General features: G+C 38.3%; 1 protein-coding gene across 1 annotated transcript; it reads right to left on the bottom strand.

The window, feature by feature from the left end:
- Positions 1-531: 531 nt before the first annotated feature.
- Positions 532-24,744, bottom strand: LOC129940111 (uncharacterized). Its single transcript, XM_056048356.1, has 16 exons — positions 24,481-24,744; positions 24,370-24,422; positions 23,811-24,062; positions 23,667-23,744; positions 17,199-17,284; positions 17,037-17,138; positions 16,803-16,978; positions 16,630-16,735; positions 6,518-6,773; positions 5,422-6,406; positions 5,246-5,359; positions 5,033-5,108; positions 4,807-4,975; positions 1,111-1,171; positions 782-1,050; positions 532-713 (listed from the first exon to the last, which is right to left on the bottom strand). The coding sequence occupies exons 1-16, from the start codon at positions 24,635-24,637 to the stop codon at positions 579-581; spliced, it is 3,075 nt and encodes a 1,024-aa protein (XP_055904331.1). The 5' UTR covers positions 24,638-24,744; the 3' UTR covers positions 532-578.
- Positions 24,745-24,754: the final 10 nt, after the last annotated feature.

Below are 24,754 nucleotides of genomic sequence, written 5' to 3'. Positions count from 1 at the left end.
TTCACCCCATCTGATCTGGCTGTAATGTACAAAGCCTTCATCCGTCCTAACCTTGAAAATAATTCGCTTATCTGGGCAGGTGCCCCTACAACAAGTTTAAATCTCTTGGATAGAATTCAAAAAAGGGCTTTAAAAAAGATAGGCGACAGAACTACAATCGAAACATTTACATCGCTAGAGCACCGCCGCATTGTTTCATGCCTTTCGTTGTTTTATCAACATTTTTACAAACAATGTTCTGTCAAATTAGCCAGTTGCATTCCCCACCCCTTAAACTATTCGGCCGTAATACTCGCACTTTCAGGAATGCTCATCAGTTTACCCTTGAGCTCAATTTCGAGCGTACTGTCAAGTATAGGGATTCTTTCTTAAATCGCACATCGAGAATGTGGAATGCTTTGGCCAACTCTGTCTTTCCCTCCCATTTTGATGTTCAGAACTTTAGGACCAATGCGCACCGGTATCTCCTTTTAAATCCTTCCCTATTTTCCTAAAAAACTGAACTGCCACACAAAAATATGTACATGCTACGAGTATTAAGCAAATTGTCATTTAACTCCTTCAATATTTATTTCTTTCTAAGAAAAACTCAATAGTCTTAAAGAATGTAGTAAATTCCTCAGATTGTAAGTAACAATATTTTGATCTTCCGATAGAGATTCATTTGTATCAGCGAAACTTGCCTTGATCAACTGATTTAGATCCACATACCACTAAAATATACAGAATATTTTATTACAAATATTTATGTTTTGAGTTCGAATATTAAAAAAAACATTACCTCAAGATTTCGCCAAGTAGAAATAAATTCCAATTCCATGGCATTATTAGTATTTTCTTTGATCTCAACAAACAATGCATCTTCTGGAGTTATTTTAATCAAACTTAAATCAGTTACTAATTCTTTGAGTTCGCCAATTGCTAGAACCATTGTTCGTCGATTAGATAATTTATTCCAATTTGAATTATGATATTTTATTTTGAATGAATTCAAGCTCATGCAATCATAGGTATGTAGCTCAGCAGCTAAGTGTTTTTCAGAAAAGTCTCCTAAAATTTCAATTTTGTCTAAATAACCCTAGAAAATTTATTAAATAAACAATAACTTACCGTTTACATACCATAAAGCATCTGGTTCAGGAAAAATGTTTAAATACTTTTCCTGAATTTCCTGTAAAATATCAAACAAAAGAGAGTTACAAATAAAGAAGCTCTTAATAATAGGAGGATAATAACTTTGATTTTACAATCAAACCTAAAGGCCCAGCTATAATAGGCATAAGCAAACATAAGCTTATGTCAAAAACCCAACGAAAATTCGCTTTAGTTTGCGAAATTAATGCAATTTTGCTCACGTATCTACATGTCAGATTTTACTTATTCGGCGAGCGACTGGGATCGCACTTGCTTAAGTGTGCAAGTTAACGAAACTTAGAAAAATTGAACGAAACGGAGCTAGACTCCATTATGTTAAATATTAGAACTATAAGAAAAACTGTTGATCTGCTTTTGACTCATTTAGAATCTTTTCGCTTTAAACGTAATTTAATTTTTTTTTATCAGAAATCTCGATCAACGATGGTGAAGGTGCTTTATTTCAATATTCCAGGATACAAACTTCATACTAAGTGTAATAACTCATATGCTTCGCAGTTTTTATAAGGAATTGTTTTTGTGAGAACTGTTTGATTTCTACCCCTGTGTTGTTAAGTTCTGACATATTAAAGCACTATTCACATGAGCACGACCAACGAATGAACGAATATTCGTTGATTTTGACATTTCTTTCACATGAGAGTTTTCAATTCGTCGCGAATGAAGTTTGACTTTGACCACAGCCGAACACCATTCACCACCGAAACCAAAATGGTAGACATGTGCATTAAGAGGACACAAACGTCCACAGGTTTTTTCTCAAAACCCACCTCTGTCTATCAACTCCTACTCTCACCTCCCCGCGGTGAACATCGGGTGCCTAGTGCCTCAACTGAAGATTGGGTTCCAACCCCAGTGGAAAGTTGTTGGGGGCAGCAAACGAGAGATGGAGGAGAGGTGTTTCCACTTAGGCACCCTTTATTCAGGCGGTAGCGGACGAATTCTCGAGATGGAATCAACGGTGGCGTCTACAGTTCCAGTAAGGTTATAGGGCTTATATTCGGAGCCCAGGACTGTTAGGAGCGGTTTATCCTGCTCACCTTCCTTGGAGTTATCCTAAGGATCTGGCCCTCCAGGTTGGGGGTTGTGCGTCGGGGTGACTTCCTGGCCACGTAAAAGCTTTCATAGTTGCGAAGCACCAACAAGCCTCGGATACGGACGGATTTACTGTTGACAACCAACGCAAACGAATAAAGGACAACGTGCGGCCGAAGAATTAGCGAAGGCCTTAGACCGCTTTAAAGCAGATATTACCGCCATCCAGGAAATACGATGAGATGGGCCGGGCAAAAAGAGGATGAAAAACTGCGATATTTACTATGGCGACTGCTACCACGAAAACCAACAGCGCTTATTTGGATGCGGCTTCGTCATTGGATCCAGACTTAGGCAAGAAATCTTGAGCTATAGGTGCATCAATGAGCACCTCATGACCATCGCATCAAGGCTAAATTCGGAAACATTAGCCTGATATGCGCGCACGCCCCCACAGAAGAGAAAGACGACAACACCAAAGATATGTTCTATGAGCTCCTAGACAAAACATATGAGCAGTGCCCTAGCTACGATATTAAAATAGTCCTGGGCGATTTTAATGCCAAGCTAGGAAGGGAAGACATCTTTGGTCTAATAATCGGGAAGAATAGTCTGCATGACAAAAAAGGTACTTGGACTTCTCCAGATCAATCTACCCTCAACCAGATTGACCATATTGCGATCGACGCCAGACACGCTTCCAGCATCATGGATGTCCGAACTTTCCGAGGAGCTAACATCGAGTCGGACCACTATACCTCGTTGTAGCCAAGGTAGCACTTCGGATTTCCAGACCCAAGGCAAAACAGGGAGTGCTGGGAAAAGGTACAACGTCGAACGGCTACAATCGCCAGAGATCGCCAAATCCATTTCCGACCGAGTTACAAATAACCTCTCTCGAAGTTCTCTTCCGCCAACACAATGTATCGAAAACCAGTGGCAACATTGCCAAGATGCAATCAGAGAAGCCGCCTCCGATGTGCTGGTTTTCAAGCAGAAACCAAAAAGGAACACCTGGTTTGATGAGGAATGTCGGCAGGCAAATGCCGCCAAACAACAGGCACGCAAACCGGCGCTGAATAAAAGGACGAGGGCTGCTCATGAGCTCTATGAGCAGAAGAGGCGAGAGGAACACCGATTTCTCAGAATTAAAAAGAGAGGGTATGAGAAGCGTGCGGTCGAAGATGTTGAGAGGGTTAAAAGCAGGAATGAAGTTCGAAAGTTTTATGAATAGGTGAAACGAAATTCACAGGTACATAAACCTAGAACCGAAGGCTGCAAAGACGAAAGTGGAAACATCATTGTCGAACCGCAGTCAATGCTGAGGATATGGAAGGATCACTTCTACACTGTATAACGGAGACGACGAACTGAATTTCGCTGTCAGGCAGGATGATCCATTCAACATAGACGACGAAAGTCAACAATCCCGTCCTCCCAACTTAGACGAAGTTAATATTGCCATATCTAAGCTGAAGTCTAATAAAGCAGCTGGAGATAAGTTGATTAGGAGCATGCACCAACTTATCTGTAAGATATGGTCGGAAGAAAGCATGCCCGATGAATGGAACCTCAGTATTGTTTGCCCGATCCTGAAAAAAAGGAGACCCTCTAAATTGCACCAACTATAGAGGAATCAGTCTACTTAACATCACCTATAAAATCTTCTCTGCCGTAATATGTGAACGTCTAAAGCCCATCGTCAAAAACAACAGGGACGAGCTGTATAGAGCCATGTGTAGTTTTGGCATCCCTGCCAAACTCGTCCGTTTGTGTAGGATGATTATGGAGAATTCACGCTGCTCCATAAAGGTTGTAAACAACTTAACAGAACCTTTCGATGTCAAAGAAGGTTTTAGACAAGGTGATACGCTGTCATGTGATTTTTTTAACATCGTGCTTGAAAGAATAGTGCAGAGCTCACACGTCAACACTAGAGGCACTATCTTTCAAAAGCCTGTCCAATTACTAGCCTATGCTGATGACATTGACATAATCGGAAGAACTCAGCGTTATGTCAATGGGGCTTTTGTAAGTATTGAGGCAAAGGCGGCAAAAATGGGTTTAACGGTAAATGAGGGCAAAACAAAGAACAAGCTGTTGTCAAGAAAGGACATACAACACCGACGTCTTGGTCAAAACGTTACCATCGATAGACGTAACTTTGATTTAGTCAAGGACTTCGTCTACCTAGGTTCCGCTGTAAAGTCTCTTGAGGGACCAAAATGGCGCTATATAAGACCCTTATCATCCCCGTCCGGTGCAGAAGCATAGACTATGACAAAAGCTGATGAAAGGACCTTGGGTCCGTTCGAGAGAAAAGTTCTTTTTGTGATCTACGGTCCCGTATGCATTGTAGGGGAGTGGAGGAGAAGACTTAGCTAGAAGGGTAAAAGTCCAATAACTTAGATGGGTCGTAGAGCGCATGGAAACCAATGCTCCGGCCTGGAAAGCCTTCGAATCCAGTGAATCAGGTGGCGCTTAATCTAAAATCTAAAAATCAGAAGATTTTGAAAAATGGAGGAAAAAATAAAAAAAAGTTGTTATGATATCTTAATTTTGAACTTTTGAAACTTTTTACAAATATTTTTAATATAGTTTAATATAGTTATTCACCTTTTTAAACGACCTTAATTCAATTACAGGTTCCTTCATATCCAAAAAGATTTTACGGGTCTTTTGTGTTTTAGAAAAATCAGAAACAAAAGCTCTATAACCAATTTTTGAAATATAAATACTGAACAGTGCGTATGTGCTCTCAATTTGCAGCTCCAACTCATTGGCACTACAAGATTTTAGATTTTATCAATTTTATATTTCATTAAAATGTTAAGTCTTATACTTTTCTTCAGATGGTTGAAGTATCCAGTTCTTGAAAGGAAAATGATGATAACGATTAAATGCAAATCCAAATGTACCTAGAACGAATTTTAACAAAATTTAAGACTTAAGAAAGTTAATTCCAATTTTTTTTTCGATCACAGATTGAAGTCTAAATTTAGTTAGTAGCTAAAGTGCGTGTTTCAGCTCCGAAGCCACCCCTTGTTTCGCTTACCTAAGCGATCTGTCCAAATCGTCAATTTTTTCTCGTTTGCATTGAAAACGCTTTTCAGAACATTCTCTGTAGACCATTTTGAAAAAGATGATTTCTCTTCTATACCGTTATCATCTAAACAAAAGGTATTTAAAGGTACAACTTAAGGAAAACCATTTTTCTAGACAGCAAAATACCTATGCCTGCCGTGGAATGCTTTGGTTGGCTATCATCCTTTTGATAACCATTATCATGATGATGTTTTAACGATAATGAAACAGTACCAATGGATTGCTTGCTTAAAACTGAACTTCTTCTATTTTTAAGCAAACTTGTCCTGGTACTGGATTTTCTTTTCTCAGTCTCTCCATAACCAACAAGTTTGGTTGTGAGCGTTGGTCTCCTGATATTTTTTTCATATTCTTCTGCCACAATTTTCACAGGCTTGCCGAATCGATCTTTGAATGTTGACTTTCGATAAGAATTCTTAATGGATTCCAAAGCCGATAAGAATTCCGAAAAATATTCATATGGGTGAGTTCCAAGTTTTTCTCTACTCCCATTGATAGGAAGAACCACTACTGGGAGAACATTTTTAAAAAGCGGAAATAGTCGTTCAGGGTTGTTTTGATGATCGAATGATAATAATTGTCTTTGCATTTCAATTTCCTTATTGGTTTCTTCTTCTTCTGCTGTGGTCTTAGGGCGCCCTAGAGCTGCTTTGTTTTTGTCATCAACAATTTCATCAAGATAATCTTCGGGAAAATTAAAACTGGAAATGACTCTTGGAATAACGTTCTGAATGAAATCGTACATCATTGGTTTTGTGAAGAGCCCATGAAGATTAAAATCATTTATAATTATAGGCGAACGGATTTCCAATCCTTTTTTTGTTTCAAACAAATTAACATCTTCTATTGGAGTTCGATTGTCTTCAAATAAACATGTAATTGGATCATCCCAATGACAAATATAATCTGGTAGTTTGAATGATATTTCGAAAAACTTTGAAATATTATCACTTTCAAAATCATCTGACTTTATTTCAGTGGGTTTTTGTTCAATATTTTTGTCTGTTTGATACCAAGTCATGATTAACCTGGGAAAGTTTGTAATACTAGGCTTCGAGAGGGAATTGATTTGATAGACTCCGCCAAGAATTTGGTATTGCCTTAAATTTAACTTAAAAACAAGATTATAGTAATTAGGGAATAACTAAGATTTAACTTGAAAATAAAACTAAATCATAAAAGAAATTGGAAAGAATATAATTTTTTAAATAAATGAATATACCTCGCCTTTTGATAGTTTCAATTTATTAGGATGATACTCTAGTATAGCTTTCATATAATCTGCAGAGTCCTGTTCTAGAAAATCTTCTCGAACTATAGGTACCTGATGAGGTGTAACTATGGGAGGCTCTTTGGGAAGTTTGATAACATTCGCAGACCCGTCTTTTTTTTTTTTTTTTTTTGGTTTAATGGTTTGGGCGAGGTCGTCGCTATTTTTATTCTCCTTGGCCCTAAGTTCATCTTGTTCAGCTTTTATTCTAAAGACAAGGAGAAAAAAGTTTATGCTCTTTTTTCCGATAAACTGTTTGTTTATTATAATTAGTTTGTTAGCCAAGCCGCGCACATCGTTATACTAGCCCGAAATAATTTCTCTTGTGTTATTTCTAACTGCGCTTGATTATTTTGCTAAATCGAAAACGGTTACGGGATTCATCATCTTCTGATGAGAATTCCCCAACTGTAAAAATGAGCAAACGTAAAAAAGTGGCACATAATCCGGGTAGCTCCCAAAATAATTCATCTTCTTATAATCGCTTCAGTGATCTTTCTGATTTATTGCAATTATTTAGTTTACCTTAACAATAAAAGCATTAAAATGAATGAACTAAGAAGGCAAGCTAAAGGGCCCAACTATAATAGACTTAAACAAGCTTAAGCCAGCTTAATGGAACGAACCAATACGCAGCCTTATATGTCACTAACCATAATAGACGTTCTGCTCAGTTTCGTTAAATTTCGCTAACTTTCGCGCAATTACGAAAGAGCCATTTAAATGGCTCGAGCTTAAGCAAATGTCAAATTTGCTTAATTTACTTGAATCCATTATGGTTACTTTTTGTTTTGACGATAACTTCTGATAACTTTTCGTTCGGTTTTGACATTAGCTTACTTTCGGTTAAGTCTATTATGGCTGAAACACACACACGCTTCAGCTTCGGCTTCGTCTCCGTTACGTTAGGCCCGCTTCGAGGTTGCTTTGAATGACATTTCTATTATTTCATCCCTCTAAAGAGCAAATATTTTGTTTGTTGACATTTTTTTTACTGCTGATGAGCTGTCAGACAAAGCAAATGTTCAGAAAATTGAACTAGAGCTTCCGTTTGGAGTCACATTACGTTACATTACATTCTTTTCCTTACGATTGTCAAACAAAACGTGAGGTCGAAGCTACTACATTGTGATAGCATGCATTGAATTCCTATGGCTGAACTCGTAAACGTCAGGCGAAGCCGAAGCTGAAGCGTATATGTGATTCAGCCATTATAGTTGGGCCATAAGTCTTTTAACCACGTTTCAGTATATTGGGACTTTTATCGAAAGAACCCACACTTCGTGCCTCAGTGTCATCGATGTTCAATGTTTGGGCATGGCTCTTCTTTTTGTAATGTAAACAAAGCATGCTCCTACCCTACTGCTCTGAATCGCATAATTCACAAGAATGCACTAACAGAGAAAACCCACCTAAATGTGTTAACTGTGGTGAACAACACACAGCAACCGACGCCTCATGTAGAAAGAGGTTAGAATTCATGGAAATACAAAATCGACTCAAAGCCAAGAACCGGGGAAGACGATTTGGTTCAGAACATGAAATTCATGATTCACTTCCAAGCAGAAACACCAGCTTTAACCTCAACACCTCTGACTTTCCTCTATTAGTTCAGAAAAAAAAACAACATTCAAACAACACTCCTCCAGTGTCTGCACCGCGAAGCCTTCCAAAAACACTCACCAGCACCGCTAAACCAAAACAACAATTTATTTAGTTTTGATGAACTTATTTCACTTAAAAATTAAATGTGAAGTAAATTATCTTTATGTAAAAGTAGACAAGATCAATTTAACGCCCCACAAAAGTATTCAAAATTATAGGTTCTTATTTTCCTGGCGGTAGTAGAATAAATAATGAAAAAAAACGAAAATTTAAGTCTGACATCTTGAGGTTTATAAGACCAAACGAGAATTTTCTCTTATGCGGAGACTTTATCTGTCGTCATTCGTCATGGGGTTGTGTTCGAGCAAACGCTTGGGGAACAATTTTTTCAGATCTCAAGGTCTTCGAAGAGCCAACTTACTATCCTTCCAATGGTAGAGGTCATCCCTCAACCTTAGATCTGGTACTTTCAAATACAATTGACAATATTATAAACGATCTTTCATCTGACCACAAACCTGTTGTTTTCTTTCTTAATGAATCATTCACCACTGCGATTCCAGCTGAAAACTATAATTTTAATCGGGCTAATTGGAAAAAATTTAAACGTCACGTAAACGATTCATTTTCTATGGTTAAGGCGAATGTCCCTTTGCATTCTGCCTCCCATAAAAACAAAAGCGAAATTTCATTACTTACAAATGAAGTACGAAGGACGATAACATTTAGGAACTTAATTCGTAGACGTTATCAAAGGTCAAGAGACCTATTTCTGAAATTTCAATTGAATTTGCTTAACAAATTACTTACTTACTTACTTAAGGTGGCGCTACAGTCCGGGGCGGACCTGGGCCTCAACCAACAAGCGTCTCCAGCCAGCTCGGTCCCTACCTAGCTGTCTCCAGTTTCGCACGCCAAGTTGGTTGAGGTCTTCTCCCACCTGAGTGTGCCACTTGAGTCGCGGTCTTCCTCTACTGCACCGTCCCTCGGCATTGGATTCGAAGACCTTTCGGGCTGGAGCGTTGATGTCCATCCGCTCTACATGACCTAGCCATCTAAGCCGTTGGACTTTAATTCTGCTAACTAGGTCAGTGTCGCTGTACAGTCCGTACAGTTCGTCGTTATATCTTCTCCTCCTTCCTCCATCTATGCATACGGGACCAAAAATTACCCGAAGAATTTTTCTCTCGAAGCAGCCTAAGACGCTCTCATCTTTCTTTGACAGGGTCCAGGCCTCAGCGCCATAAATGTGAACCGGGATGATGAGTGTCTTATAGATGGTGATTTTACATGCTCGAGAGAGGGCCTTACTTCTCATTTGCCTTCTAAGTCCAAAGAAGCAGCGATTTGCAAGAGTTATTCTTCGTTTGATTTCAGCGCTGGTGTCATTGTCTGCATTAATAGCGGTGCCTAGGTAGACAAAGTCCTTAACTACCTCAAAGTTAAAGCTGTCCATGGTGACGTTTTGTCCAAGACGTCCTCGTTCAGTGTCCTTTTTTGATGACAGCATATATTTGGTCTTGCCCTCATTGACCACTAAACAAATCTTCTTCGCTTCCGTCGCAATGCTCAAAAACGCTCCACTGACATCACGCTTTGATCTTCCAATTATGACAATATCATCTGCGTATCCGAGTAATTGGATGGACCTTTGGAAGATTGTGCCTCTAGTGTTGACGGTTGAGTTTTGCACAATTCTTTCCAGAACGATGTTGAAGAAGTAGCATGACAGCGCATCGCCTTGTCTAAAACCTTTTTTGACATCAAATGAATCGGTAAGATCTTTTCCGACCTTGATAGAGCAGCGTGCATTTCCCATCGTGATTCTGCACAAACACGATAAGTTTGACAGGGATGCCAAAACTAGACATTGCTCGGTAGAGCTCTTCCCTATAGATGCTGTCATACGCGGCTTTAAAATCGATAAAGAGATGGTGGGTATCGATTTGAAGCTCCTGGGTTTTTCCAAGATCTGCCGTAGTGTGAATATTTGGTCGATAGTGGACTTTCCTGGTCTAAAGCCACACTGATAAGGACCAATCAGGTTGTTGACGAATGGCTTCAGACGTTCACATAATACGGCAGAGAGGATCTTATATGCAATGTTAGTTGGCGCAGTTTAGAGAGTCTCCTTTCTTATGTATCGGGCACACTATGCTGAGATTCCACTCATCGGGCATGCTTTCTTCCGACCATATTTTGCAGATGAGTTGGTGCATGCTCCGTACCAAGTCATCACCTGCTGCTTAACAAATTAGTTATACAAAAAATGCAGGAAATTCGTAATAAAGTCTGGAATCGAATGTTATACCAAATTGAATTGAAGATTTTTAAGAAGAAAAATAATAGAATCCCATACCTCGAATGTAATGGCCAAATTCTTCATACGAATAAAGAGAAGGCTACTGAATTCACTAAATGTTTTCTGTCTAGTCACTCAATAACAGATGTCTTTAGCGACATTCAAACCAAACAAATAGTACAAGACAGTATTAACTCTATTAATCTATCTTTAATAGAATTAAATAATATCCATATACCAATATCTCTTGTTACAGACACCATTGTTTCTATTCGCATAAAAAAAGCTGCTGGTAATGATAAAATTTCAAACAGGGTCATTAAAAACATACCAAAAAATGCTGTTCAGTATTTAACATCCCTATTTGAAAGTTGTCTTCGACACGGATATTTTCCAAGAAGGTGGAAGATTGCTGAGATAATTCCCATAGCTAAACCTACACAACCATTGACACAGGCATCTAGTTATCGCCCAATAAGTTTACTCAGTTGTTTAGGCAAACTTTTTGAAAAAATTATCCTTTTTAAGATGAATGAATATGTAGAATTAAACAGTCTTGTTCCAATAAAACAGTTTGGTTTTAGGAGGGAACACTCGACGGTTCACCAAATAAAAAGAATCAATAGTATAGTTAAAGAATCGCTTTCAAATAAAAAATCCTTAGTAGTAGTAGTAGTAGTAGTAGTAAATTTTATTGCGTATTTTTTTTCATTTACATTTGACACTTAGAAATTATTATAAAAACATAGAAAGTAATATTGCCGACTTAGAATTGGCCAAGCTAAACAATTCAATTAATTTTTGTTATTTATGAACAAACACAAAGATATTAAAGAACAATGTCTTGATTTATTTTAGAAATGCGTCCACTCAACAAACAAGACGACAAATTATTAAAGAACTTAACCTATAAAATAACAGAAGGATAGACTTAGAAGAAAGAGATAACAATGTTTAAAAATAAAAAGAAAGAGAGATAGAAACGGAATTGCAGCATCTATCTCAGACACAGAAACTGTGTGCACGAAGAGTATATGAAGACAAGAGAGCTTACAAAGAATATAAAAATGTACACATACAAACTCAAAATTCACAATGCATATTTTCTTTTTCTTTTGTTTACTTTATAAATTCTCTCTTTTTGGTTATATGAATGTATGATTGTATATTTACTTTCAAAGAAATATCTTAAATCTACTTAAAGTACTTAATGTCTATTTCACAGCAAGATATGAAGGCACAAGAGCCGTTGTACATTAATTTATCACATCAGTTACATATATTATATCCTTAATAGAGTATATACATTTTATGTTAAGTAAGTCTTTTAGTTAAATTGTTAATACCGGGTAGTAAGGGGTTGGACCACTTAGCCTCTATAATTGTTAATGGAGCATTTCGTATAAAAGGGGGAGAGAAACTTAGTTTCATCATATTGCATTAGAGAAGCTGGATTGGAATCCTCCGAGAGTATGCAGACAGGAGACAAGTAGTAAAGGTCATTAATAGATCTCCCAAAGTTCCCCTCGAAGATGCTTCGGAGGACAGGGTTATTGGGATGCTGTAAGTTAACGATTCTTTTTTTTTTGCTAACAAAGACAGGTAATGAAGTAATGGAACTATTCCAGATTCTTCATATATGCTTTTATTGCTAAACCATTTTCCTGAGGGTTTACACTTTTTGGATATACAACTGCGAATAACCCTTCTTTCGAATTTTTGTAACTCAGAAGCCACATTCGGAGTTATTTGAAACCAGATTAGGAATCCATACGAAATAAGAGGACGAATAAGTGTTTTGTACATGAGGAGCTTAGTTGCCTTTTCCACGTTTTTTGAATTAAGTAATAATTTAAGAGCAGCAGCCGCACCCTTGCTTCTGTTCAGTGCAATCCTTGCATGGGGATTCATTGCGATTCATTTTTAGTCTTTCGTGGAGGTTAACACCCAGATATTTGACTGATTTCCTCAGTGGGATTGAATTACCTTCAATGCAAAGCTTAAGTTGACGGCTTTCACGAACAGCCAGATGATGTCCTCTTCCTGAGGCATTGCGGAATCAGATAAGCTCGCACTTATTAAAATTTAAATCGATTCCCCATTTTTTATAGTAAGATATGGCTATGGTCAGATGGGATTTAATTTCTTTAAGAGCTTTGTGCGGACGCTCGTGACAACTGTATAGCAGAGTGTCATCAGCATATAAGATTGCCTGAGAATCATTATGTTGAATTGGGAAATCATGTAAATAAAGGTTGAAAAGGAATGGGCCAAGGATGGATCCTTGGGGGACCCCTGAAAGGATAGGAATTGAAGAGGAGTATTTATTTTCAAAAAAGACTGAAAGGCTGCGATTAGTCAAAAAACTTTGGATAATTTTAATGAAGAATGGATGAAACTGAATTTGATTTAATTTAAAAAGAAGGCCATCAAACCATACGGAATCAAATGCTTTTGTAAGGTCCAGCGCGCAGGCGAACGTACACTTCTTACTCCTTAGATTATTAAGGACTCTATCCTGGAAAGCCAGAAGAGCATGTTCCGTGGAGTGGCCACGTTTGAAGCCAAACTGTTGGGGTTGGGTAAGTTCTTGAGGAAAGAACGATTGAATTTTTATTAGTAAAACTTTTTCGAGAATTTTTCCGAGGTTGGAAAGAAGGGAGATGGGGCGAAAGTTGCTTAAGTCGCTGGAAGAATTGTTTTTCCTGATAGGAATAAGTTTGGCTTTTTTTCCAGGAAAGGGGGAAATAGCAATTGTTTATACAGTTGTTAGCTAAAGGTGTAAGATATTTTGCTAAGATTACTTTGGCTTTTCTTATGACAAAATTTGAGATGTTGTCAGGACCAGCTGATTTTTTATTATTTAGTGAAGACATTATGGACTCAACTAGAGTTGTAGATGCAAAAAATTCGTTGGATATATCACTTGACAGATTCTCTGGTGAAAATGAAGTTATAGTCAGAGCATGGTTCCAAGCTGTAAAAGCACTGTTAAAGGTTGTTACCAATAGCGAGTTTTCAACATCGACGGAAGGAGTTCTTAAGGAGTACAATTCAGCATAGTATAGTGTTCAAATGCCTTTATTTTATCAGCAGAGGAGTTGAACACTCTATCACCTAAAGTTAGCGCCACAGAGCTGTCGCCACTACTCTTAAACTTTCTACCCGTTATACGATTAATAACTTTAAACACGTTAGCTGAAGGCTTTAGACTATTTAACTGTGCTTTGAAACTTTCGTTAACTTCCATTCTAACTCTATCTTTGATGATCTTGCTCAGGCAACTAATTCTTGCAGACAACTCTATATATTCATGGCTGCTGCGATCGCCAAAGCGGTGGAAAATTCTTTTAACCCTTTTTTTTCCAGTTTTTTCTTGTTTTATACAGATTAAGAGTATCATTTGAGATGTTAAAATGATTGGGATGTAGGATTTTTGTCTTACTGAACACTTTAATGCAGTCTGTTACAGTGTTAGAGAGAGAATTGATATGAATTTAAATTTCATCATTTGACAAGTTCCGATCACATGGAACTGGTAAGTTATTTAACTTAGACCCAAGTGCCCTATTAAAATGTACCCAATTAGTATCTTTAAAGCAAGAAAAGGTTTGAGGCAGAACCGGAAAGGGACTATCATTTAACTACCAGGTCAAAGTTAAGAAAATGATTGTTTAGATACCAACTTGCAAAATGTGAACCATTTAAGTTGGTCTTGGAATCACCCCATAAGGTGTGTCGAGAATTAAAGTCACCTCCCACAATTATGTAGTCAAAATTAAGAAGGCAGGATAGAAGATCATCAAGTGCCTGAACCAAACTTGAACCGACGCTACATGGAATATAAATAGAAACTAATGCTAAGATTTTAGTTGAGTTATATGATTTTAAAGGAATTGAAGCTATGGTGGCCGAGATGATATTATTGGAGAAAAAAACTTGCGAGAATTGAATAGAATTTTTGAGAAGGATTCCCGTTCCCCTACCTTCATTATTTCTGATGAAGTCATATTTTTCGTTAAAATTGCACTTCAATATATTTTTTTTGAGACAAGTTTCTTGTACTAAGATGGCTGTAGGAAGAGTGTCCTTAAGAAGGAGATCTAATTCAATTTGTTTGTCACGTGAAAAGGAATTGATGTTTGCAGTGATAAGGTTTATATTCATGGTGATGGAGGTGTAAGGGATGCTATAAAGCAAAGATGGAGGTGTAAGGGATGCTATAAAGCAAAGATATGCGCCAGGTTTTTGGTTAGCATCTAGTTTATTGGTAAACCAAATAGTTTGTTGGACTCTTCAATAAAGTCCAATATATCACCCCCCGGAATGGAAGTGGGCTGTAACAAAGCAGGGGTATGCTTAGCTTTACCTCCTCTTGCTGCATCAGCATATGAGAAGAATTGGTTAGGAACTAGGTTGACTTGGTTCATTACTGAGCTTCTTAAGCCAGCCTTATTAACTTTTATAGCCGACAAGACTCTTTCCTTTTTTTTTTTTAATATTCCACCCGACTAGGGCAGCCTTTATAACTAGCGGGATGACCCGTCATCCCACAGTTTACACATGAAGCAATCGAGGTTTCCCTCTTAGGCCCCAATTCACACTTTCCCACATCGTGGAAAGCCAGGCACTTCACACATCTTACTGCAAATGAGCAGTATATTGTCCCATGTGTCCAAATCTTTGGCACCTATAGCATTGACGGGTTCCGGAACTACTAACCGAATCCCATTTAATTCTGTGCCTGAGAAGCACTTTCAAGGTTTTAATTTTGGAAACACTTTCCCTGTCCTCCAAGACGCAAAGGAAGAGATCCAAGGGAATCTCATTCTCTCTAGACCACTTGGTCTCAAATTTTTTTACTACCACCCTCAGAGAGGGATCCAATCCAAGCAGCTCTTTATGTACCTCCTCGGGTGAAAAATTGCCGCTGAGTCCCTTGAGTACTAAATTAAATTTCTTATGCTCCTTAGGAGTAAAAGAGAAAGCCTCAATACTACATTTTTTGAAATGCTCCATGATAAAGCCATGAAGTTCAACCCCCCTTACAAAAATTTTAAGACGGCAAAAACCGGTTGTTACAAATTTAATGTTATCTAAATTAATTTTGACTTACTTAACATTTCCATTATGGTTTTAGCCGTCACTCCCTTTGTAAAGATTGGAGGGCACCAGGAACCTGCATCTGCTTTATGTTGATTGATGTTGGTGTTACTGTTGTTGGAGTTACTGGAACTCACACCATCCTTGATTACACTGGCCATGTTGCCAAGCTGATTGGATTTGGATGTACTCTGTACCTTTTCAAATTCTGAATTGACCAGAAGAGCATAATAGTTGGTGTTGTTAGGTGCTTCAATTGCCACTTTTTTCGCATCCTATCGCTATAGTTTTGGCGCCTCTTGCGCGCTAAAACTTGCCTGTACATTTCTTTGTCGTTTTCCAAAAGCTTGCACAACGTTTCTTCTGTACCACATGCAATATTGTTGTTTGCATTCGTTTGCCTGTTTACAGACAGACCGTTACTCGTCCCGATGTGGACACAGTTGCTAAGAGGCACTTGAAAGCTACCTCTCTCCTTCTTTTTGGTTGCCGAAACACTGGCGTCCATCTCCATCTCGCTCTCACCTGATACGCAATCAACATTTGCAGAAGTGTACGTGCCAGCGTCCTCTTCAACGCCGGCTTCTCCATCCCACCACGGGATTCTTTCTAGATTATTCGAAATCTTTTTCTTATCTTCCTTGTTAATTATTTGCGACGGGAGAAGAATTCCATCTTTAAATTTATCTGGCGGAACCGTCGGTAAATTCGACCGCGAATAGTTTATATTCGCCATTTTCCTCAAAAACAGAATTTATTACTTAGTACATTTTTTTTTTCAAACTTTTTTAAATTCACAGACAGAAAACACAACCGCTTAGTTCGGCGTCCAATTTGCGAATCAATAAAAAATCCTTAGGTATGGTTTCGTTTGACATTCAAAAGGCATTTGACAGTGTTTAGCACAAGAATTTGAAGAATTTCCTATATTATAAAAGCTTTAGTTGCTAAAAATCATTGTATTCTAATCTCTATATGTTATAAATATTCTAACATGTAACACGAATTCATTGAAGAAGAAATAAATTTGAAATTTGAAATTTAATAAACTTACCGGACTGCTTCGTCAAAATCAGCTCTTTCTTTTATCATCTTGGTTTTAACGTCGGCTTGAATTTTCAAATAACTCGCCCATTCTTTTCGAAGGCAAATTTTTAAATCTAGCAAATTTATACATATTATTTAAACAAAAGTATAAAATGATTATGTTATAAATTATATACTTACTTTTTTCAATCTGATTATTCATCAGCTCCGTCGGTAATTCATATGACCTAGATCTAGAACTAAAATGATCAAAATGATAATGTAAACCTCTTAAGACCATATTTTCTAACAGAACACTAAATGGTACATTCAAATTGGTTTTGATTTGTTGAAATTCAATAGGTTTTGATTTTAGTCTAGAATACAATTATTTTTTAAGTATGGACAAAAAAAGAAATATTTAAGAATTTTTACTCTTCAGGATCCAAATAAAGAGGAACGTTTTGAAAAGTCCAAAGATGCATATCAAAATGTTGACCACTAAAAGAATATTCTGCAGTTGTTGCATCAATTGGTCTAATAAAAAAGAAACGTTATAAGATTATGTAATTCACTTTGAAATTTGAGCAAACTTACTCCATGTAAGCAACTTCAGATGATAAAACACGATATGTTAAATGATCGATATAATTGCAAATTTTGTTTTGGGCAAATTGGTTCAACTATAAAAGTTTTTAGAAAAATAGAACACTGATATTAATGGAATTCAAACGCTTTCAAAGTTATTATATACTGTTAACTCTTGTATTAACATTCACTAAGGAATTTAGTTGCACGCAACTTAAATATTAATTATTATAGGAAGTCAAACTACGATCAGAGGCTCATCATAAGTGCACGTGTTAGTTGTTAGGAAAAAACTAAAACAGAACAAAAACTAAAATGAGAACGTTTATGATAGTAAACTGGTTGTAAACAATGATTTTAATTCCACCTTATTTAAATTTAAATCTGTCGCTGAACAGTTTAAGTTATATAAAATGCTCATTCGACTTAAAGCTCCATTCTTCTAGTAAGTTCTTTGGATTCTTTTACCTGAGCGTCGAACTTGTCAAGTTGTAGAAGCTGAGTAAGGTCAATGATTCTCGGGAATTATTTGTCCAGAAGAGTTCTGAAACCAAAGGTCGCTCACCCCTCCTACATTGGCTTTGTTCTATTATGCTGGCTGCTGGCTCCTTATTCCTGACTGTATAGTGTATCACTTCTGTCAATACCTTGTTTCCTTCCTGGGTCCCTTATGTCTTAATAGCTGTTCGTCTCTCCTTTTCCAAAACATATCCTTCAACTTTTCCAATTGGGCTGGATCTAAGGTTTTATACGACCCGTGCCGATGATCAGCCAGGCTTAGGGCCCAATTTCTAAAAATAGCTCACTCATTAACGGAGTATCCGGATACCAGGCGACCTCCGGATTAGCTAGCCTTATCTGTGTAAGCGAATCTCTGCACAGATGGATCCCCCCTTTACTTCGCCTACTCGTGGGAATTAAATGGATACTCTAAAAAAAAAACATAACCAGAAGCAAAAACGTCAAAACGGTACCGGTACTCCGGGTACACCGGGAGGCAGTTCGGTGGCAACGTCGGCTGTCGTTACATCTGTAATAAACACCAGAGAAGGGTTTGTGCCAAGTCACTGCCCATCTTCTAGCCTGGTACAGGATGTATCACTGACCAAAACGCTTCCAAAGGTCGGTAGTGGAAAGTTCGTGTATAATGATCTTTCCACTACTAAAGAGAGTAAACCTCTCCAGAATGCTCCTAGGAGCTCATATAAACAACGGCGTTATGCGATGAGTATTCTAAAATTCCCTGGTTCAACATTGGGGTATGGAAGTAATCCCATCCTCTTAGCAAGATTCAGGAGTGGGCTTAATCCCTCTTAGACAAAACGAGGCGCTACGACTCCACGTCAAATCGACAAAGGTCTTTGTAGGAGTCCACTCCCGTCCCTAAAAAGCCCAAAGTACAGAACACCAGCACTCCCAACATTGCTAGAGTACTTCTCACTAAACCTTTTTGTGATGTACTTAAGGAGTCCAACAAGATCATAGTTGCGGTCATTGATAGGAGCAATATTGATGGCACGATTACTTGTGACCGTGGGCAGATGGTGAAACTGGGGCCCCGGCTGGTTTACTCAAAGTCATGCGAGACCATCCGGGTCCACCACCTGTAACAAGCGATGAGAGTTGGCATCAAGGTCATGTCCAACTCATCGCTTGTAACGATCAGAAGTCGCGCCATCTCTATACGCTGTTGGCATGCTGGGCGAAGTTTGACCAGGCGCAAAACTCGAGGTCGTTGCAAAGGAAGATATTCCATGCAGGCCAAAGCTCGCGCTTGGATCCCTAAAGAACCCTCATGTCCAGATGACATACGTGAGATGATTAAGATCAGCAACTGGAAGATCACGAAACTGGAGGAGCCAAAGGGTCTTTATCGAAGAGCGATTATCGTAATCAATAAAGACTCTGTGGCTTCTCTGGCACGAGTTAAGGGAGTTATAAGATACGGTTTCGAGACAGTTACGCTCCGTCTCTATACAAAACATGACGTAGACGCTTCATGCGAGCCTCCACAACCCTTTTTGAAAGCTGTGTCGCAAGACTTAGGGGGTCCCAGTGCTACTATCACCTTCCCTTCTTTGGATGTTGATGTACCTGGGCCCTCTTCTGTCGCAGCACAGTCTTCTTCCGCATCCTCTTCAGAAGCTGTGTCGCAAGACGTAGGGGGTTCCAGTGCTATCATCACCTTCCCATCCTGTGGATTAAAATGTGGCGGGCCCTCTTCTGTCACAGCACAGTCTTCTTCTGAAAATGTCAAAAGTTTATCCCTAATGGAGACCGATGACTCAAACGACAAAGCTTTTTTGGTGTACTTCTTCCATATACTGGGAAATTTGCCTTTTTTGGAGAAAGTTTGAATAAGAACGTAAGGGGTTTAACTAAAGCATTACTACACTTTTTTAAAACTATCGGGGGAATACCATCGGGACCCACTGAACAGTCATCATTCAACGCGGATAAAAGATCAAGGACCGTACTCTGTAGTACAACTTCTTCAGGGCTAGGAAATTCACGGAAATTTGTTGCGAAAACGTTACAGATATCAACAGTTTTATCTTACCACGTATGTGAAGTTAACTCGAAAGCCATCTGATTTGTTCTTTAAGTTTACAAAATTCCAAAAATTTTTAGGATTCTCCTTCAAAGAGGTGCCCATATTAGTAACATAGCTAGCATACACAAAATTAGAAAGAGACTTAAATTGGTTTATTTTTATTTATTGATTTCTTTAAAGGTACTTTTTTAAACCAAATAATAATTAAGGATCTTATATAAAGTTAAAACTGTTTCAGCAATTCCAATAATGGTAAAATCTTCAGACAACTGCTGATAATTGGCTCTTCTGAAATCAAAATTATATAAGCAATCAAAGGAATTACTGTGCTCAGTAAGGTGCTTACTTAAGTCAAAAATAAAATTCCAAAGGGGGTTGATTTTTATCAATATTCGTAATTCCTCCTAATCTAGTTTCTAGAACAAGAGTACTAAAGCGTCAGAAGAAAAGACTAAATCGAGAATTCGATTTTTTGAGTTTTTGATACAGCTTGCTTGCTGAAAATCAGTAAGAAGGACTTTCTCCAGAAAAGATAGTTCCAATTGTGAAGAAGAAGAAGAAGCTTCAAGGGGTTATGCCGTCGGGGTTACTTCCTGACCGCGTAAAAAATTCCTAAGTTGCAAAGCACCAACAAGCCTCGGATACGGACGGATTTACTGTGGACAACCCAAGCAAACGAATTAAGGAAAACGAACTTCGGATTTGTACGTGGAATGTTAGGTCCCTTAACAGACCACGTGCAGCAAAACAATTAGCGGAAGCCCTAAGATGCTACAAGGCACATATTACCGCCATCCAAGAAGTGCAAACTAAAAGACTGCGATGTACACTGCGGCGACTGCTACCGAGAACAAAGACAGCGTCTATTTGGGTGTGGATTTGTTGTTGGAACTAGGCTCAGGCAAAAAGTCTTGAGTTTCAACAGTGTGAGCGAGCGCATCACGACAATCCGCATCAAAGCTAAATTCGCCAACATAAGCCTAATATGCGCTCGTGCCCCCACAGAGGAGAAAGATGAAGACACCAAAGACATATTCTTCGAGCTCTTGGACAAGACATATGAGCAGTGCCCTGGCTATGGCATTAAAATTGTCTTAAGAGATCTTAACGCCAAGCTAGTAAGAGAAGACATCTTTGGTGGCATAATCGGGAGACACAGCCTGCACGATACTACCTTCGACAACGGATTCAGGCTGTTCGATTTCGCTGCACTTCTCCAGTATACATGATATCCGAACATTCCGAGGGGCCTAAATTGGCTCGGACCACTACCTCTTTGTAGCCAAGGTACGTCTACGGATATTCCGATCCAAGCCAAAAGAAGGAAGTACTGTGAGAAGATTCGACGTTAGACGGCTACAATCGCAAGAGACTGCAATGTCCTTTTCTGATCGAGATTCTAATAACCTCTTAAGAAGTCATATGCTGCCTAAATCAAGCATTGAAAACCAGTGGCAACATTGTCTTGCAGCTATCAGAGATGCCGCCTCTGAAGTGCAAGGTTCCACACGGCCTCCATAGCGAAACCACTGGTTTGACGACGAATGCCGGCAAGCGCACGCAGCGAAACAAAAGGACCAGGGCTGCTCGATAGCTCTACGAGCAGAAGAGGAGAGATTAACACCGGCTTCTTAGATGGAAAAAAAGAGAGCACGAGAAGCTAGCGATCGATGAGTTAGAGGGATGTCACAACAGGAACCGAAGCCTGTAAAGACGACCAGGGGAACATCGTAGTAGAACCGCAGTCGATGCTGAGAATATGGAAAGATCACTTCTCCAAATTATATAACGGCGATGACGAACCGAATTCCGCTGTAAGGGAGCTAGAACCACTCAACCCAGGCGACGCAGATCAACAATTCCACCTACCCGACCTTGACGAAGTGAAGATAGCTATATCTAAACTTAAGTCAAACAAAGCTGCTGGAGCTGACGGCATCGCTGCCGAACTATTCAAAGCAGCAGGCGATGACTTGGTTGGGAGCATGCACCAACTCATCTGCAAAATATGGTTGGAAGAAAGCATGCCCGATGAGTGGAATCTCGGCATAGTGTGCCCGATACATAAGAAAGGAGACCCTCTAAATTGCGCCAACTACAGAGGCATTAGTCTCCTTAACATTGCATATAAGATCCTTTCTGCTGAATTATGTGAACGTCTGAAGCCGTTCGTCAACAACCTGATTATTCCTTATCAGTGTGGCTTCAGACCAGGAAAGTCCACTATCGACTAAATATTCACACTACGGCAGATCTTGGAAAAAAACCCAGGAGCTTCAAATCGATACCCACCATCTCTTTATCGATTTTAAAGCCGCGTATGACAGCATCTATAGGGAAGAGCTCTACCGACAATGTCTAGTTTTGGCATCCCTGTCAAACTTATCCGTTTGTGCAGAATGACGATGGAGAATGCACGCTGCTCTATCAAGGTCGGAAAAGATCTTACCGATGCATTTGCATTTGCCATGCGACTTCTTCTACGTCGTTCTGGAAAGAATGGTGCAAAAATCAACCGTCAACACTAGAGGCACAATCTTCCAAAGGTCCATCCAATTAATCGGATACGAAGATGATATTGACATAATTGGAAGATCAAAGCGTGATGTCAGTGGAGCGTTTTTGAGCATTGTGACAGAAGCGAAGAAGATGGGTTTAGTGGTCAATGAGGACAAGACCAAGTACATGCTGTTAGCAAAAAAGGACTTTGAACAACGACGTCTTGGACAAAACGTCACCATGAAGAGCTATAACTTTGAGGTAGTTAAGAACTTTGTCCACCTAGGCACCGCTATTAACTCAGTACTGGATTTGTTATCCGTATTAGAAATAGAGAGTACGAAATATCCGTTTTCGAAAATATTTGCATTCGAAACACATTAGAGAGCAGGGCCCCTGGACCCTGTCAAAGAAAGATGAGAGCGTCTTAGGCTGCTTCGAGAGAAAAATTCTTCGGGTAATTTTTGATCCCGTACGCATAGATGGAGAATTAAGGAGAAGATATAACGACGAACTGTACGGGCTGTACAGCGACACTGACCTAGTTAGCAGAATTAAAGTCCAACGGCTTAGATGGCTAGGTCATGTAGAGCGGTTGGACATCAACGCTCCAGCATGGTAGGTCTTCGAATCCAATCCCGAGGGACGGCGCAGTTGCGGAAGACCGCGACTCAGGTGGCGCACCCAGGTGGGAGAGGACCTCAACCAACTTGGTGTGCGAAACTGGAGACAGCTAGCTAAGGCCCGAGCTGGCAGGAGATGCATGTTGGTTGAGGCCCAGGTTCGCCCCGGATTGTAGCGCTACCTTAAGAAGTAAGTAAGTAAGTATAGACGTTTAAAATGAAAATAGTCTTAGTCTGTACCATTATCTTTACACATACTAGTTCAATTGATAATTCAAATGGAAGAGATACAGAAGATAGCGCAGTAAGCAACTTTGATCTGCTTCTTTGTCTTCTTAAGTTGTTTTAATCTCTATACCATTTGAAGATGACAAGTGTTTTAACATCTTAATTGGAAATGACAATGGGAAACGACCCATTTATTTGTTTGGAATGAAAGCTGACGGCAATGGGAGTCTATGTTGGAAGAAGCAAAGTGCTAAAAGTTGCATAGAGCTGCCGAGAACAAAGAAATTCTTTACTTTAAGTCGTCCGCAACTGTTTTGAACTGTGTTTGTTCTCCCCGTGGTATTGAACCACCATTTAAAATAGTTCGAGTCAAAAAACATATGTTATTAAAAAACATTAATTGACGAAATGTGAGTTGCTGGATAATCTTCCGTTAATTAGTTGATGTCTTCTTAAGGTTTAACTTTTTATATTTTTTGCAAATAAAAACACTATGACTTTTTTTAACTCAACAATTAATACAAGTTTTTGATGTAATCGTAGTTTTAATTAAATAACAATATTAATACATACCTCTTCAATGTCACGCAACACCTTTGTCGACACTTCTTTATTTGAAATTTTTAAAAACGTTTCAATTCGTTTCAATAACTTAAAAAAATATGAAATAAATAATGAAAACATGTTTCTATAAAATAAACTTAAACTTCTTCATACCTCCATGATATCGCAAATTCGATTATCATACTGTACACCAAAATCAATTCTGTAATCCTTCAAAAATATCTTTGTCATATTTTGAGAATCAATATCTTGATTTAAAATACTACACTCATCAATGCCCAAAATCCAGTTAATAGTGTTTTCAATATCTTCCTTTTCCAAAAGGTGAGATTTTTCAAAGAAACTACGAATGCTTGGAGGATCGAATGGTTTTGGTATTTTATCACAAGATAGATATTCTTGCCACTTTAAATTCAAAAAAATAATACAAGTTATTAGAAATTTTAAATATTCAAATTTTAAATAAATTTCGTTACAAAAAACAGGCATTATCAGTATCAAACATAAAAGAAGAACTGCTAAAAAAGAGATTCTTTCTTAAGCCACACAGTACAAATGTAGATAGCTTCAAATGGGCTGATTTTTCCACCCTTTCAGTAACTTAAATCTTTTGGAACAGTGAAATCTCGTTTTAATTTAAAGTTATACAAAATGTAATGCCTTAAACTTAATTAAACCTTAAATCTAAGATGAGTTAAAAATTGGTTCTTACCTCTTTTATCAAATTTTCATTCTTTTCAATTTCCTTGACTTTAAGTTCAATATCTGGGGAAATTGAGTTTCAATTGTAAGAAACTCAAACATGTACATATTTCTTACAAACCTGCAATTTCCATTGTGCTGTTCCAAATACGTTGTATTAAGTTCTCATGCTTTATTTGATAAACATGATTTTCCTGAATTGTAATCAACTTGTAGCCGTCTTCTTCAGCTGGTATAGTTTTCCTTGAATCAATGGACTTTAATTTTTTTTTTGGCATATTGCTTTGAATTCTTTTAAAACATTTTATTTATATATTTCAATAAGCTTCGATGTTTGACATGTATAAATTTTAAAATAAATTTCACAGATTATTAAGTCAATTTCAATGAAAATT

The sequence above is a fragment of the Eupeodes corollae genome, chromosome 1, assembly GCF_945859685.1.
Source record: "Eupeodes corollae chromosome 1, idEupCoro1.1, whole genome shotgun sequence".
In the NCBI taxonomy this organism is placed as follows: Eukaryota; Metazoa; Arthropoda; class Insecta; order Diptera; family Syrphidae; genus Eupeodes; species Eupeodes corollae.
The sequence above is the reverse complement of the archived record's forward strand: the minus strand, read 5'-3'. Positions and strand labels throughout refer to the sequence as shown.

What these genes read in the sequence shown, in the direction of transcription:
- LOC129940111 (XM_056048356.1), bottom strand. Translation starts at nt 24,637, where the DNA reads ATGCCAAAAAAAAAATTAAAGTCCATTGATTCAAGGAAAACTATACCA. An exon ending in TGTTGCGTGACATTGAAGAG is followed by an intron (nt 17,285 to 23,666) that starts GTATGTATTAAT and finishes AAACTTTTATAG; the next exon opens with TTGAACCAATTTGCCCAAAA. An exon ending in AATTAAGGTCGTTTAAAAAG is followed by an intron (nt 1,172 to 4,806) that starts GTGAATAACTAT and finishes GATATTTTACAG; the next exon opens with GAAATTCAGGAAAAGTATTT.